Genomic DNA, 16,549 nt, shown 5'->3' with positions numbered 1-16,549 from the left:
TTCCTTACGCCAGCTTTTGCATTCCCTTCTCTTGATATCAAAGTGTTCTCTAGCATCTTCTAGCATGTCAAATAGTTCATCCTTAGTAGGTTCATCATCATCACTATCACTTTCATTTTTATTTTCATTATCATGTTCCTCATCACTTCCATCATCACAAATTTGTACCTTAGTGGCCTTAGCCATGAAGCATGATGGAATGTCAAAGAGAGAAGACTTCTCATTGATAGCAATGCTTGCAAGTGCCTTCTTCTTGGTTGTCTTGTCATCATCACTATCATCATCATCACTATCATCATCATCACTTGAGGAAGCATCACTATCCCAAGTGACCACATATGAACCACCCTTCTTCTTCTTGAAGGTCATCTTGTCCTTCTTCTCTTTCTTTTTCCTTCTTGTTCTTCTTGTTATCATCATCATTGTCGCTATTATATGGACATTGAGCAACAAGATGATCTTTGCTTCCACACTTGAAGCACCTTCTTGACTCTTCCTTGTTCTTGGATGAAGATTTCTTTCTTCTAGCATGGTACCCTTTCTTCATCATAAATTTGCCAAATTTCTTGACAAAGAGAGCCATCTTCTCATCATCATCATCATCATCCCATGAGCCATCATCTTCACTTGATGTTTCTTACTTTGCCTTGCCCTTGGATGATGTGGCCTTGAATGCCACACTCTTCTTCTTCTCATCTTTCTTCTCATCTTTCTTCTCCTTCTTTTCTTCCTTCTTATCATCATCTCTATATGTATCATCGGTCATTATATCTCCCAACACTTGGTTTGGTGTCATGGTGTCTAAACCACTTCTCACTAGAATAGTGACCAATGTGCCAAATCTTGAAGGTAAGCATCTCAAGAACTTGTGGGAGAAGTCCTTGTCCTTCACATCTTCTCCAAGTGCTTTGAGATCATTGACAAGCACTTGAAGCCTATGGAACATCTCCGGCACACTCTCATCCTCCTTCATCTTGAAGCTTGCAAACTTCTCTTTGAGAATGTATGCCTTGCACCCTTCACAACTTGAGTGCCCTCAAATGATTCTTCCAACTTCTTCCAAGCCTCATGAGCCATCTCAATATTCTTGATTTGCTCAAATGTTCTCTCATCAATTGCATCATGAATGGCACTAAAAGCAATGTCATTATTTTGGAGAAGCACTTCTTCGGCCGCGGTGGGATTCTCTGGATCACCAATCTCAATTTTTGTTTCTACCACCTTCCATACTTTTCTATTGATTGACTTGATATGTGTGATCATCTTTGATTTCCAATACGGATAAGTCGTGCCATCAAATTGGGGTGGCTTCTTGATGTTGTTGATTTGAGCCATTTTTATACCGAAGGTTGTTAAGCCTCAAATCACGGTGACCTCGGCTCCGATACCACTTGAAAGGTCCTAATGGCTAGAGGGGAGGAATAGCCTATTAAAAATTTCTATAACAACACTTAACAAACCGGTGAGATAATTATAAGGCGAAGCAAGTGTTGCGCTAGCCTACAAAAAATGCAAGCCACCTATCACAATTCTAGTTGATATAGTTTCTATCTACACAATAGCTATGTCACTACACTAAGTTAGTGTGCTCTCAAAGGCTAACTAAAGAGTCACACTAACCAAACTAACAAGCTCTCACAACTAGCTACACTAAAGAGCTTGACAACTAGTTTGCGGTAATGTAAAGAAAGTGAGCAAGATAATTATACCGCTGTGTCGAGGAGTGAACCAATCAATCACAAGAATCAATATCAATGAAGACCAATCACCTCGGAATCAAATGATGAACACAATGATTTTTATCGAGGTTCACTTGCTTGTCGGCAAGCTACTCCTCATTGTGGCGATTCACTCACTTGGAGGTTCACACTCTAATTGGCATCACACGCCAAACCATCAATAGGGTGCCGCACAACCAACACAAGATGAGGATCACATAAGCCATGAGCAATCCACTAGAGTACCTTTTGGCTCTCCGCTGGGAAAGGTCAAGAACCCCTCACAATCACCACGATCGAAGCCTGAGACAATCACTACCCTCTGCTCGACGGTCCTTGCTGCTCCAAGCCGTCTAGGTGGCGGCAACCACCAAGAGTAACAAGCGAAACCCGTAGCGAAACACGAACACCAAGTGCCACTAGATGCAAACACTGAAGCAATGCACTTGGATTCTCTCCCAATCTCACAAAGATGATGAATCAATGATGGAGATGAGTGGGAGGGCTTTGGCTAAGCTCACAAGGTTGCTATGTCAATGCAAAAAGCCAAGAGGTTAAGCTTGAGCCAGCCATGGGGCTTAAATAGAAGCCCCCACGAAATAGAGCCGTTGTACCCCCTCACTGGGCACAACACGGGGTGACCAGACACTCCGGTCATATTGACTGGACGTTGGACCTTAGCGTCCGATCACGCGATGCGTGCCACGTGTCCCCTCTCTTCAAATACTGAGCGCTCGATCTCAACAGTCATGTGATGACCGGACGCAGCAGCTCAAAGTGATCGGACGTTGAACCCCAGCGTCCGGTCGTTTCCAGTAAGCATCCAGAGACGACTTTTCATGACCAGATGCGTCCGGTCATGCTCGACCGGACACACCCAGCGTCCGGTCACACGTCGACTCCCCTGGTGCTGCCACGTCAGCAGGACCGGATGCACCCCTCCAGCGTCCGGTCACAAAGTGACCCAGCGTTCGGTCAGTGACCGACGCCAGCGTCTTTGTAGCTTCTACTGACCAGACGAGCCGGTCCAACCGAGGCCAGCATCCAGTCACTTCTAGTGACCTTCGTCTTTTCTGTATAGGGCGCTAGTGGCACCGTCGGACTGTCCGCACTATACGGGCGGACACTCCGCCGGTGGAGTTCCTAACCCCTGCTCAAATGTGCCAACCACCAAGTGTATCACCTTGTGCACATGTGTTAGCATATTTTCACAAACATCTTCAAGGGTGTTAGCACTCCACTAGATCCTAAATGCATATGCAATGAGTTAGAGTATCTAGTGGCACTTTGATAACCGCATTTTGATACGAGTTTCACCCCTCTTAATAGTACGGCTATCGATCCTAAATGTGATCACACTCTCTAAGTGTCTTGATCACCAAAACAAAATGGCTCCTATTATTTATACGTTTGCCTTGAGCCTTTTGTTTTTCTGTTTCTTCTTTTCAAGTCCAAGCACTTGATCATCACCATGGCATCACCATCATCATGTCATGATCTTCATTTGCTTCACACTTGGAATGTGCTACCTATCTCATGATCACTTGATAAACTAGGTTAGCACTTAGGGTTTCATCAATTCACCAAAACCAAACTAGAGCTTTCACCGGCCCTGGTCGCGGGCTCATGAGCGTGCCAGCACAGGTGCCGCACAACGCCGTCGCCGGTAAACTGGCCGGAGCCACTGCCCCATCCCTGGCCAGAGCCATGCGCGCGAACCCGAACAAACCCCTACGCAGCAGCCCTACGTCCATGGCAGCCAATGTTCAGACTCCAGAGGAAGGACTTGTTTGCACAGTTTCTCCAATTTTTATATTTTAGGAGTTCATTTTTGGGAACTGTTGGGGAGACTTTTTTTTTCCTACTCTCAATTATTTTTGGCGACTTGAAAAACTCAAGGATTTTGGGAAGAATTTTTTGGGTACTCTAACATAAAATGTGCAATTCTTGTGCACGTGTTGCTTATTGCTTGAAATCAAGAGACAAGTAGGAGTGCCGCGTGCATGCTTCCCTGGGACATGTGACATGACTATATATAACAGAACCGCACAGATGAATTTCCCATTTGCAGTAAATTTAAATTTGTTTGAATTCCCATCAACACTTGATTTACTCTATTCTAGTTTTCTATATCTATGGTAAAAACTAAACAGCAAGTACCTCGTTTATTATTAGGGACTTACTAGCACCCGAACGTCCTGAGCAGATGAGCGCGTCCGGATGCCCCGCGCATGCGCTGCTGCCTCAGCCCACTCGCCCGCGCCTGCCGCTGCACCGCATGCGCACGCCCATCCCCTGTCTGTCTCGCCCCGCCCCACAAGCATACCCTGCTCCCGTCTGCCTCGCTCCGCCCCGCACGGGCACCCTGGCTACGCCCACCACTCCTTCCCCCTGACCCCTTCCTGTGTCCACGCTGGCAGGACCCAGGAGCCCAGATCAGGATGAGCACACCCCGTCTGCAGGACCCCAGGCGTGCCGTGCGCCCCATATGCCGGCCCCCGGCTCTCCGTGCCCCTTCCCCAAGCACTTGGGCCATGCCCCCATGACTCTCTGAACATACCTCTGAAACATGAAACACTTGCAACATGAAACACTTAAATGCAACATAAGCATGAATCAGATGAACCATTTTAAACATATACAAGAAACATATGCAACATCCAGATAAAACACTTGCAACATAAAAACACTTACTGCATAATAAGATTGAAACACCTAAAATATTTGAAACATACTCTTGCAACATATGTGTGAAACATATGCAACATTCAGATCAAAATGCTTGCAGTATACGTCTGAAACAGATGAAACACTTTGAACAAACGCTCGCAACATGCCTCTGAAACACTTGCAACATATGCAACATCCCGATCTACTTTTGCAGCAAGTCTTTGAAATACTTGCAACATATGCAACATCCCGATCTACTTTTGCAACATTCATATGAAACACTTGCAACATACCTCTGAAATATTTGAAATACTTGAAACATACATTTGCAACATGTGCTTTCAGCACAACATCTCCTTGCCACTTGGGAATGGAGGCTCGTCGGCGCGTGGAGTTCACCGGTGTAGAGCTCGCCGGTGGCGCAGAGCTCGCTGCTTCGGTGAAGAAGGCCGCGGCGGGCGGGAGGCGCGGTGGAGAGGGAGGAAGACGGGCTGTCGTGCTCTGGCACGGAGGAGATGCTGGCCGACGGAGTGGAGGCACAATGGAGAGAGAGGCGTGGAGGAGATGCCGGCCGGCGGGGTGGAGGTGCAATGGAGAGGGAGGCGCGATGGAGAGGGAAGCGTGATGGAGAGCGCTATGCCGAGGCGGCGCGGCAGACCGTGGTCGCGGAGAGCTGCCGCAGAACTACAGTGATGTGAGTTTTTTTTCTTTTAGAACAGTTGGGGGCGAGTGGATGAGCAGATAAGATGCGATTGTTGGGCTACATCATGGCCCACCATTGGTGCCGTCCAGGCATACGGATGCCCTGTAGCCACCATTACCGTTATTATTTTAGAAACCTATATTATTCATTAAGGCCTCGTTTGATCCTTGAAATTGAATTCATTTTATTATTAATCATAATTTAGACACGGATTAATAAAGCTAATATGGTTGTATATGAAATATATTAGTATATTACTGTGGGCCATATGAGAGGGGTACTTATGTGTTAAATTTCTACAGTTGGGGAGCAAGTTAAAGAATATGTTATAAGTTGCAAAGTAAAAACATAGTATGAGGATCTATAGAATCAATTTCTATCTCTCAGCTTACGAATTCAAGATAGGCTTATATATGAACTTTGAAAAGTTGTGGAATGTGAAATTCCAAGCCAAATAACATAGTCCATTAAGTAGATTCTAATTTAAAAAATGAAAGAATCCAAACAGCCTCTAATGGTAATTAAAGCTGTAGTGTCCAGGGCTCAAACTAGCTAGGAGCAGGATATTGTGGATGACACGGGCCGCAAGCTGATCTGGGATCTCGAAGAGTAGGAGAACTTGACGGCATAGCTGACACCCATGGCGATGGGGCTGCAGCTTTTGAGAGTACAGCGCTGGCCGTCGCCGTCCACGCTGAGCACGCCCGGGTTGACACCCATGGAGGAGCTGAATCCGCGGCAGGACAGCTTGACGTTTACCTGCGTGCAGATGCACCGGTTCTCCACAGCCACCGTGTAATTAGTGTATCCTGCTTTGTCCCTCGACGGCACTGCGGTCTGAGTGACGGCGAGTTCTGTCAGCTTGCAGTTCTGTGCATTTCCTGCTCACGCAAATAAATGGGACGGTGATAGTGATGGTTCATGGGACAGAGCGAGTAGTGGTACTAACACTACGGGAAACACGTGATTTACCGAGCGCAAAAATCTTTGCCGAGTGCTAAATTTCGGGCACTTGGCAAAGACCTGCTTTGCCGAGCGCCACACTCGGCAAAATATGATACTCGGCAAAGTGCTTTGTCCCTCGACGGCACTGCGGTCTGAGTGACGGCGAGGTCTGTCAGCTTGCAGTTCTGTGCATTTCCTGCTCACGCAAATAAATGGGACGATGATAGTGAGGGTTCATGGGACAGAGCGAGCAGTGGTACTAACACTACGGGAAACACGTGATTTGCCAGTAGTGTAATAGGCTAATAGCAGAGAGAAATTCATGTATGGAAGACCATCTACCTGGATTGCAAAGGCAGAACAGTAGCAGGAATGCGAACATTTTTTGCATCAAATTACCCTCCATTTGTCCTAGCGATAAGCCCAGTCTTCTCAGCAGAACTTGGCTTATCTTGCGTAGTTTGTCATCATCTTGGTCAGGTCCAAATTTATAGACTGCTCATCAATGCGAGGATATCGATTTTGGTTTTCAAAATATAAGTGAAGATATCTATGTGGAGGCATGGATTAATTACGCAATTATTATGTCATAAAATTTATTACAAATTTGTCGCATTCTCGTTCAACAAGGGAGAATGCATGAAGATACCTTCCAATTTGTTTGAATTTGTTTCCTGATTTAAGTATCCTCTCTATACACAGTTCTGTAAATTAAGTGTACTAATAAAAGGGGAATGATTTATGGAGTAGTTTATCCTATGTAAGAGCAATTATATTCTCCCAACCATTTTAATTTTAGTGTAACTAGAAATCAATACTTACGATGACTTAGGATCCTAAATAATAGTAAGGATTGATTTTCTAGCTAAACTAAAATTAAAGGCATCCAAACAAGGCCCCCTAAATCATCGTAAGGATTGATTTTCTAGCTAGACTAAAATTAAAGGCATCCAAACAAGGCCTTTATCTAGGTGGTAGTCAAACATGGTTGATTACTATGTTAGCAAGAGGTAGCCTTCAAAATCGGTGGTAGAGGAGTAAAATTTTCTCTGTTTCCGACGATTACTAACACCGTATTTCATTTATATAGATAGAGAAGCCAAAGGGTCACTCTTAAGATTATAGGATCCCCTATTCTTCCTACTACATTCCCAGTATATCCTAGGGGGCATAATGGTCTTTTGCCTAGATTTGCTGACTCCATGGTCCCCGTTTGCCTTGCTCGTCATGTCTCATGTTACGACCAAAAAACACCATTAATAAAACTTTGCGAAACATCGCTATTAAGCCTAAATTGTGCTTTCATCCTGACCCTCTCAAACTACTTCCCTATGTGCAATCGGAGAAAGCCTCCTTTATCTCTACGATAACGATATGTTACGGGCATTCGTCCCGTGACTCCCGTCCAGACGTGGCTCATCCTCATCCAATCATCCGCGTACCTCGCCCACTCGCACGGGACGGACTCCGCCCACTCTACGTCCGCTCAGTGCAGCCCTTGCCCGCGCCGTCTCGGCTCGCAGCTCGCATGATGAACTCCGCCGGCGCTGCCCTTCCCGTGCCACGTGCCTCCATCCGCCAGCCGCAGCCACTACCGAGGTCCATGCCACTGACGAGCTCCGCACCGGCGACCTCCGCGTACTCTGTGGCATCGAGCTCCGCGCCGGCGTCGAGCTCCACAACAACAAGCTCCATTCGTCCAAGCAGCAAGGTGACATTGTGCTAAAAGTGCATGTTGCAAGCGTATATTTTAAGTGTTTCAAATATTTCAGTGGTATGTTGCAATGATTTCGTATGGATGTTACAAAAGTAGATCGGAATGTTGTATATGTTGCAATAGTTGTACACTTATGTTGGAAAGGTCTGTTCCTAATGTTTCATCTGTTTTTTTCAGACGTATGTTGCAAGTGTGTTTATCTGGATGTTGCATATATTTCACACATATGTTGCAAGTGTTTTATTTAGATGTTGTGTATCTGTTGCAATGGTTTTTCATGTGTTTCATGTGTTTTTTGTAAGTGTTTCAGACGCATGTTTCAAACATTTCATATGTCTCCAGACGTATGTTATAAGTGTTGTATCTGGATGTTTCAAAAGTAGATCGGATGTTGCATCTCCATCCTCGCCTTCTGCTCCCTCGCCTTAGTGTGTCCATACATCCTTCTCAGACTGGGGAGGGGGCGCGCTGGTGGCCGATGGAGGCGGCGAGCCTGGGGATGGCAGTGCGAACGCGAGCGCACGCTCTCCCCTTCAGTTACGCGGGCATGTAGCGCTTCGATTCGCCTTTTTTGTTATGCCCGGATGCTTAGATGGGATGCTCTCGTTGGTGGGCCTAGGACTGGGAGCTGGGCCATGGTTCGGTTGGCTAGGACTGGGAGCTGCGTCCGGATGCACTGCCGGTGCCGGATGTTCGGGCGCTAGTGCCTCCGTTATCTCTAAGTCCAAATAGGGTGATATCTAGCCCAAACTCCTAAGCAGTGGAAGAGAGCGAAATTTGGACTGGGCATACGGTTGGTGGCAAGCTAAATGGGCTTGAGCCTATTGTAGAGGCGGGTCTCTTGTGAGATTCATCTCTGTAAATGGTTCTTATTTTCAGAGGCGAATCTATTTCTTATAAAAACAACTATATATTTTTTAAGGCAGAAACACCTTTTGACTAACCTGATAAATCAATATGGTTTTCTCTTAAAATTATTTTGTAGTCAATTGCTCTTCCCTCATAGTAAATGTAAATCGAAGGGAGATTATTGTGCTTCCCATGATTTGAAGGTTAATTGCTATTTTACACTTATTTATCATTTTGCCCACGATGAGGGCCGAATAAAATTAAAAAGGATTAAAAAGAATTAAATGATGTTACTAACCCTAACATTATCATAACCCTTCATGCTTCCGCCGATTGTTGATTAAGCACGTGCAACTTGTTAAAGTTTTGATATGTGCAAATTTTACTACAAAAATCCTTTCAACAATGCTGTCAAAATATTTGATGTCAAAATAGAGGTTGAAATCACATAGTCCTGAAAAATTAGAGGCAAATTGACATGCATAAACTAGTATTTTTTTAGCTGACACCGAGAACTTCTCTAAACGGGGCAGCGGTAAACTCTGACTTCATTTGAAGTGCAAAACGTGGGTGCGTGTGGGTTTTTTTGCATTTTTTCTTCATTAATCAACCGCCAGATGATCATAGTTTTGTGGTACAGAAGATCTTTTTAGTGCTCTTTTTGACGTGAAGAGAGAGAGAGAGAGAGAGAGAGATAGAGAGAGAGAGTGCGTCCGGCATGTGGTACCTAACCCAGGTAGACGAATGCATGCTAAGCCATCTGAAGAACCGAGTTTTCTTGCTGGACTATGCGTTACATGTACATCAAAACAAAATTGTTGGACAAAAATTAAACTGCTCTCTCGTAGGTATTATTATTACTATGTAAAAGTGCTCAGTAGATGATGCCATAAGAGGAGGTTGCGGCAATGGATTCTGATCCTATGTACGTATCTGCTCTTTTCAAAATTTCCATTATTGCTGACACAATTCATCTTCTATGTTCCATATTAACTTCTCCCTTGATCGAGAGGTATCTAAATACTACAAGGAGGTTTCTGCATGCATAGCCTCAATTTTGGGTAATTCAATACGCGATTTGATTGCTTACTAATTCCCTGCAGCTCGGAGATCTTCGTGTATTCTGAAACCACGTTGCCAGCTGGTGTATAAATAGGTGGCTAAGATAGATTCCCCGCAGAAACCACAGAAGAGAAAGAGCACAAATGGAGACCTCGCTGATGATGAAGAACATCGCGTTCTTGCTGTTGCTGTTCAGCCTTTGCAACCCAGGTACATCGTCTTCTTCCCCAAACAGCGTTTCTCTCTCTCTCTCTCTCTATGCCATGATGATTCATGAACTCCATTTTTTTTTGAGCGATCGAGCAGGGAACGCAGGTTACTGCAGCATTTCAGACCTGGCCGTGACGCAGACCGCGGTGCCATCGAAGGCCAACGTCTACGCGGTGACGGTGGAGAACCGGTGCATCTGCACGCAGGCGAACGTCAAGCTGGCGTGCAGTGGGTTCAGCTCCTCCGTGGCGATCGACCCGGCGGGCGTGCTCAGCGTGGATGGCGACGGCAAGCTCTGCACCCTCAACGGCGGGCGCCCCATAGGCATGGGCCCCGAGTACGCCGTCAAGTTCTCCTACGCCTCGCCGTCCGGCCAGTTCGGCTTCAAGCCCGTGTCGTCTTCCATTGCCTGCTCCTGATAAACTGATCGAGCTGGACTTAGCAGTTAGCACTGCCATCGTCCTCACCTTCTTTTTCTTCACGGCGGTATATGTTTGGAACAATGGACGGTGAATAATTCATCGGGAGTGACATTTTTGTTTGATTTCTGTCATAGATAGTAGTAGTCCTAAAGTGTTTGACTAGTTATGCATGTATGGAAAAAATCTTGTTGCGACTGAAAGATCGTCCGTGCGGTTCTGCACGATCTTTCAGCTGTCCTAGTTATCCGGTTCATTGCAAGTGAATACATTTGTTTGCATCTTTTTTTTAATATAAAACAGTGCATACACAGTCACTCAGAGGCCTATAAACATGCACGCACACTGACCTAAGGATGCAAACTCAGGCAGAACAACGTGCTGATAACGTGTTAGTTAGAGAGAGACAAGCGAGTGATGCAAATGATGTCCGTTTATTCCATTGAGCAGTGTTGTCCATATATATACACGGGCGCACATAGGCAGTTACAAGTCCCAAAAAGAGGGGTGAAAAGACATCATTTGGATTAATCTCTAATTGATCATTAAATAATAATTCTCAACAAGGATGTCCAGAAATCCAAAAAAAATGACATTCCTTTTGTTTTAATTTAGAATCAATATATATGTATTCGTATCTGTTTTCAACAATGATGCTAAATGGATATATTCAATTCTTTTTTTTATACTTCTTCTCTATCCGATTTCAGATATATTCTAAAAAATGAGAAATATTCGACAATAGTATCTGTGAAAAATAAAGTACCATCTCTTTTTTTGAGAATGAAATAAAGTACCATCCAAAACGTATGACTAATTAGCAATGTAAATGATAATTATTTTAAAACAACAGACGAGACACGTATCATTCAAGTTATTTAAAAGTTATCCCTATGCCTTATATGTGGTTCATCATAAATGTTAATTTTAAAAACTTCCTTTTTATTTTAACTGAAAATTGTTGAGCCTTTATTTATGATAATTTTAATGTTATAATTAAGGACATAAAAAAGTTTGTTACTTCAAGTACGTAGTTTATTTATATATTTACAATTTTTTATATCTTTAAATTTATCAAAATTTTAATGTTATAATTACGAACATATAAAGCTTAAGTTTGTAACTTCTGTACATAGTTTATTTATATATTTACAATTATTTATATCTTTAAATTTATGTATTGATAAATATTTATATGAATTGAAATATTTATCTACATTTTTATTGATTTTCTATATATTTGATTATTGAAATAGTTATTAATATATTTTGGGAGATGTCTTTGTCTACAAGTGTTGTGTAGTCAAATTCAAATCTCTACATGTATATTGATTTAATTTCACTTTAAAAACTATCCATAGGCAAATCTGCATGTTATTAGAAGTTGAAATGCATAAAGAGAATGTGTGCTCAGTTAATTGCACAGTATAAGCGAGTTTGGCCCACCTAACTAGCTACTTGGCCTTGTCACGCGCATGAGCAACTCCAAGAGTCCACCTTTTACATATGGATAGAAGCATTTGCCATTTGCCATATTCAGTAGTGAGTTTCACATATTTACAATTCATTCGTTGGCTTAACAAAATTGTCATACAATACATCCACTCTTTGTTTTTATTTATACGCCAATTGCCAATCCACGTTACAACATTTTCTCCCACACATAAATTTCAACTCCCAACTTTTTTTTTCTAAACCTACTTGGCTCATGTTTGTGTATAGTTCACGTCTTCATTCGAACGACCCATGGTTGACTTCTACACCATGGCCCTGTTCGGCTTGCTGTCGTTGAAACTAACTGAAAAACACTGTTCTTGCTGAATTGTTGTGAGAGAAAAACACTGTCCCGGTTGAAAAAACAAGCCGAACAAGCCGAATATTGAGTAAGCAGAACGGGCCCATGACTAGTTAGTTGAACGGCACAAGTCCGAAAAACAGGTTCTCTCTTATTAATAAAGATGTACACATCATAGCACCGCCTCCGTAAATGGTCGGATGGTCTCCAAACAAATATTCATCTCTAAAACCCATTTACAATTTACACTTGTAGTAGAAATATATTTTATTTGAAATTGTTTAGGGTCCTAATTAAATATATGTTTTAAGCTCTTAGATTTTGAAACATAAAATTTAATCTCCAAACCTCCTTGAATATTTACATGGTTAAAACTAACGTTGTAGGGGGGCTGACCCAATCTATAAGTTTGTGGTTGATAAGTTTTATTTGAAGTTGTTTATAGTCTCAAATATTTATTTTAAATTCACCTATTTTGAGGTTTAAATTTATGAAATTTTCAAAAAAAAAAAATCTCAGATGAAGACACATCCTATACCAAAATTGTGATGCTTGAGAAGGTTTAAAACTTTATAGTTAAAATATAAGGTGAGTGTGTAATCCAGTGCTAAAAACAATTACTCTCTAGATTATTAGAGATCGATAAATAGGTGCTTTCTGTACTGCTGAATTGCAACAAATGGGTGCCTAATATTCGAGATGACATTGGGCAGCATTAACCTGCTGCCAAATGCATAAGATTACGTACCTCACGACAGTTTATAAATAGCAGATGAAACGACGATCAGTTTGCACAAACACAGAGAATTAGGAGTCTGCAGCTTGTGAACAAAAAAAGAAAAATACAGCGGGGTAATATTAGAACTATCGAGGGAGAGAAATCCGAAATGGTGGCCACGCTGAAGACGCTGGCGTTCTTGCTGCTGTGCTTCCTCTACAATGAAGGTTTGCCTTCCAACTTTCCAAGCCACCTGCAGAATTGCAGACCTGCAAGATCCATGTTTTGAATCTGCAATAAGTCTTAACAGATATTGGATCGTCTCCCCCCGACTCATTTGATCCATGTGAGCAGCTGCAGGAAGTTCTTATGAGCAATGCAAGGTCTCTGATCTAGCTGTCAACCAGACCGCCATTGCGCACCGCGACAGCGGGTACACAGAGTACGCGGTGAGAGTGGAGAACAGGTGCATCTGCTCGCAGGGCTACGTGAAGCTGGCATGCCAGGGGTTCAACTCCTCGGTGCGCATCTACCCAGCTGGAATCCTCCGGCCTGACGGGGAGGGAAATTGCACCCTCAACGGCGGATACTCCATCAGCCAAGGCCCTGAATACGCCGTGAAGTTCTACTATGGGTGGCATTCGCAGTTCAGCCTTGCGCCCGTGTCGTCTATCATCGCCTGCTCATAAGCATTTGTACCATTGTTTCATGGATAGATGTTTATTGTCGACGCCATAAACCTATGTTGTTTCTCTGACTCAAATGTAATGCTACCAAATAAACAGGTCATTTTGTTTTCAAAAGCTAACCCATAGAAAGACGTTAACACGCGATGGGTCACACGTTTGTGGGAACGTGTGACCCGTCTTCACTCTCGCGTCCGCCTCCTCTCCCGCCCCTTTCTTCCTCCCCATGCCACTCCTCCTTTGGTCCCTCATCCCTCGCCATCGAGCACCCCATGCTTGTCCTCAAGCCCTCCTCGTAGTCCTCACCCCCGCCGCCGCCCAACGCCCCACTCCGGCGAACCCGCCTGCGGCGGCCGCCTTCTTCCCCTCCCCCTCCCACCTCGGGCATGGCGCCCTTGCCCTGGCCTGGTCCGATTGCCTCTGTTGCCACCAGGGCCCCTAAGCTGCCCAGCCACCGTCCCCGCCGCTTGGCCAGCCTGCCTCCCCCAAAGCTTCCTTCTAAGCCCACCGAAGATAGAGAAGAAAGAGAGGGCGCTGAACTCTAACGCCAGCGAGCTCGCCGAAACCCTAGGCGCCTTCTTCCCCAACTCCGGCGTGGGCATGGGTGCGGACGCGAGCGTGGGCATGTGGGAGGGAGAGGGAGAGATGGGCCGGCCCACGTCGTGCCGTCCGCGCTCCACGTGACGGGTCTCTTGATAGACTTTGCGATACCCATAAGGTCATGTGGCTTGCAGATCGCACAGTTCTCAGTTCACCTTTAATTTTTTTTGTTTGAAAACAAAACAATCTAGACGGACCACACTGGTGCAGCAAGGCTTTTTGCTCCTAGTTGGGAAACCCCTTTAGTCTCGGTTTCCCAACCGGGAGCACCAATCCGGGGCTAAAGATACCATCCTTTAGCCCCGGCTTGACGCCCAGGACTAAAGGGGGACCTTTAGTCCCGGTTGGAAACACCAACCGGGAGTAAAGGGGGCCTCCAGGCCTGACCAGAGACCGCCATGGGGCAGGACCTTTAGTCCCGGTTGGAAACACCAACCGGGACTAAATGTCCCTCTCTTTTTTTCCTTTTTCTGGTTTCTTTTTTCATTTAATGATTAGTTTTGATATTAAAATACATTTTCGAATACACTGCTAATAGTAATATATATGTGTACTTCGCACGTGTAAGTTTTCGTTCGAACTTTGTACATAAATAACAAACGAATATATGCGTACATGCATATATATATGATGATCATATATATACACACGTTATTTTATGTACATATAATATGTGCATATATATATATATATATTATAAATGTTTGATATATAAATTGTTTATGTCCTTAGCAATTCACTCCTCCAGATTTGGCATCCACGTTTCGTTCGGGTCATTGTAGAACTCGTCGTTGGGGTTGATGACCTGGTCATTTAGAAATCCTGCTATAGTCTCTCGAATTGCTTTAAGTTGGTCAAGTCGTATGACTCTTTTCCTCAACCATTCAGTCTTCAATAAAAATTAAAGGAAAAAGTATTTATATATATATATATATATATATATATATATATATATATATATATATATATATATATATATATGTGTGTGTGTGTGTATTGCTCATGTAATTACTTATACAAATGAGAGCAATAAAGAAATTGTAAATATACGATCGAAATAATATAAAGGAAAAAGTATTTATATACGTACTTTGAGTCGCTCTTCAGGAGTTCTCTTTGAGTACGCCATGATGAACTCGCAAACATAGTATCCGCAGTAGTTGTTACCCTGCTCCTGCCTTAGAACCCACTTTTACGATAAAAAAATCAATTAGGGTGAATTGAAATCATCATATGGTGTTAATTGAATATAAATGTGTAGTTATAGTACTTACTTTGTGTGCGATTACACCCAGTGGCGCTTTGCAATGTTTCATTTTTTGTTTCTCAATGAACCTTTTCCAAACCCTGCTCCCAATAAAATAAAAAAATAATTTAACCTTTAATAATTGTTGAGAGATCGGCGCCATTATATATATATATATATGTTGTTATAGAGAAACTAAATTAATTACCCTTGTATAAAATCTATTATGTCTTGATACTCCGTTTGCGGTTTTCTCAATGAGTCTATGATTTTCAATCTACTATTGGTCATATCGATGACCATCAATATTCAGTGATTGCTGCATAAACATATATATATATATATATATATATATGTGTGTGAGAGGTAACGAGCTAGTAACGAAATATTGATGTCCCATATATATGATCGACATTAATTACTTATAATAACACTCACTTGAAGTTCTAGGGGAAGAGTATCTCCTTCTTGTTGCGTTGGTTCACTAAGAAATTCATGAGATTTCTCTCGTGTTGAGGCTTATAATCCTTCGGGGGGTTAGGGTGTTTGTATCCTTTCTCTTTCTAAGTTCTGTCATCTCATATCTGCATACATGAAAATTGTGAATATATATATTGTGAATATATAATAAAGAAATTATGAATATAGTAGAAAATAATCACACTTACAGACAATAGTAGCTAATGAGACTTTTGTCGAGAGAGTCCAGGTGGCATAGTTGGTGTAATTCTACAAGCTCGACATAGATAATGTCATTGCCATGGAAGTAATGGTGGTTTCTAATTCCGACAGAAAGATAGATTTGTCCCGCATCAGACGCCAACATGTACCACCCGTTTAGCAGGTACATTTGCGTACCCAGTTCACCTAATTTCTCTGGGTTGTATAGACTCTGGCCTGATACAAATTTCTTGTAAAGATCCACTTCCAGAGCAGATGGTCCTTCAGCGAGCACTTCGGTAAGGTTCAAACCAGTTTCCTCATAAAACCGAAGAAACGACTCATAGCCGCCTACCTCCGCCACTAAGTTTAAGTTTGAACCATATTCGTTAGGAACGACAAGGGGGGATTGATTGTTGCGATTGTTGTCCGAGTTGTGCAACACCTTTCCCTACTCTCTTCTTTTTTTGCGCCGCCTCATATGACTTGGTGAGAGAGCGGTCATAGTCCAATATCGGTTGTTTCATGGCACTCTTAAGAGAATCTCGTTT

The 16,549-nt window shown here is 43.2% G+C and overlaps 3 protein-coding genes across 3 annotated transcripts; 2 read left to right on the top strand and 1 right to left on the bottom strand.

Moving 5' to 3' along the window:
- Positions 1-5,643: 5,643 nt before the first annotated feature.
- Positions 5,644-6,442, bottom strand: LOC136487437 (uncharacterized). The gene is made up of 2 exons (XM_066484580.1): positions 6,379-6,442; positions 5,644-5,972 (listed from the first exon to the last, which is right to left on the bottom strand). Exons 1-2 carry the CDS (start codon positions 6,440-6,442, stop codon positions 5,644-5,646), a joined length of 393 nt encoding a protein of 130 aa, XP_066340677.1.
- Positions 6,443-9,807: 3,365 nt separating this feature from the next.
- LOC136489051 (uncharacterized) lies at positions 9,808-10,293 on the top strand. The gene is made up of 2 exons (XM_066485790.1): positions 9,808-9,874; positions 9,971-10,293. Exons 1-2 carry the CDS (start codon positions 9,808-9,810, stop codon positions 10,291-10,293), a joined length of 390 nt encoding a protein of 129 aa, XP_066341887.1.
- A 2,682-nt stretch (positions 10,294-12,975) lies between these two features.
- On the top strand, positions 12,976-13,495 carry LOC136489050 (uncharacterized protein At1g05835-like). Its single transcript, XM_066485789.1, has 2 exons — positions 12,976-13,033; positions 13,161-13,495. Exons 1-2 carry the CDS (start codon positions 12,976-12,978, stop codon positions 13,493-13,495), a joined length of 393 nt encoding a protein of 130 aa, XP_066341886.1.
- Positions 13,496-16,549: the final 3,054 nt, after the last annotated feature.

The sequence above is a fragment of the Miscanthus floridulus genome, chromosome 10 (genome assembly GCF_019320115.1).
Source record: "Miscanthus floridulus cultivar M001 chromosome 10, ASM1932011v1, whole genome shotgun sequence".
Lineage (NCBI taxonomy): Eukaryota > Viridiplantae > Streptophyta > Magnoliopsida > Poales > Poaceae > Miscanthus > Miscanthus floridulus.
Note: the sequence above shows the minus strand (reverse complement) of the source record. Positions and strands in the feature narration are given on the sequence as shown.

Bases quoted from the DNA above. Each gene is read 5' to 3' on its own strand.
- LOC136487437 (XM_066484580.1), bottom strand. From the start codon at position 6,442: ATGGAGGGTAATTTGATGCAAAAAATGTTCGCATTCCTGCTACTGTTC. The intron at 5,973-6,378 runs GTAGATGGTCTT...TTGCGTGAGCAG, and splicing joins GTTCTGCCTTTGCAATCCAG to GAAATGCACAGAACTGCAAG.
- LOC136489051 (XM_066485790.1), top strand. From the start codon at position 9,808: ATGGAGACCTCGCTGATGATGAAGAACATCGCGTTCTTGCTGTTGCTG. The intron at 9,875-9,970 runs GTACATCGTCTT...GCGATCGAGCAG, and splicing joins GTTCAGCCTTTGCAACCCAG to GGAACGCAGGTTACTGCAGC.
- LOC136489050 (XM_066485789.1), top strand. From the start codon at position 12,976: ATGGTGGCCACGCTGAAGACGCTGGCGTTCTTGCTGCTGTGCTTCCTC. The intron at 13,034-13,160 runs GTTTGCCTTCCA...CCATGTGAGCAG, and splicing joins GTGCTTCCTCTACAATGAAG to CTGCAGGAAGTTCTTATGAG.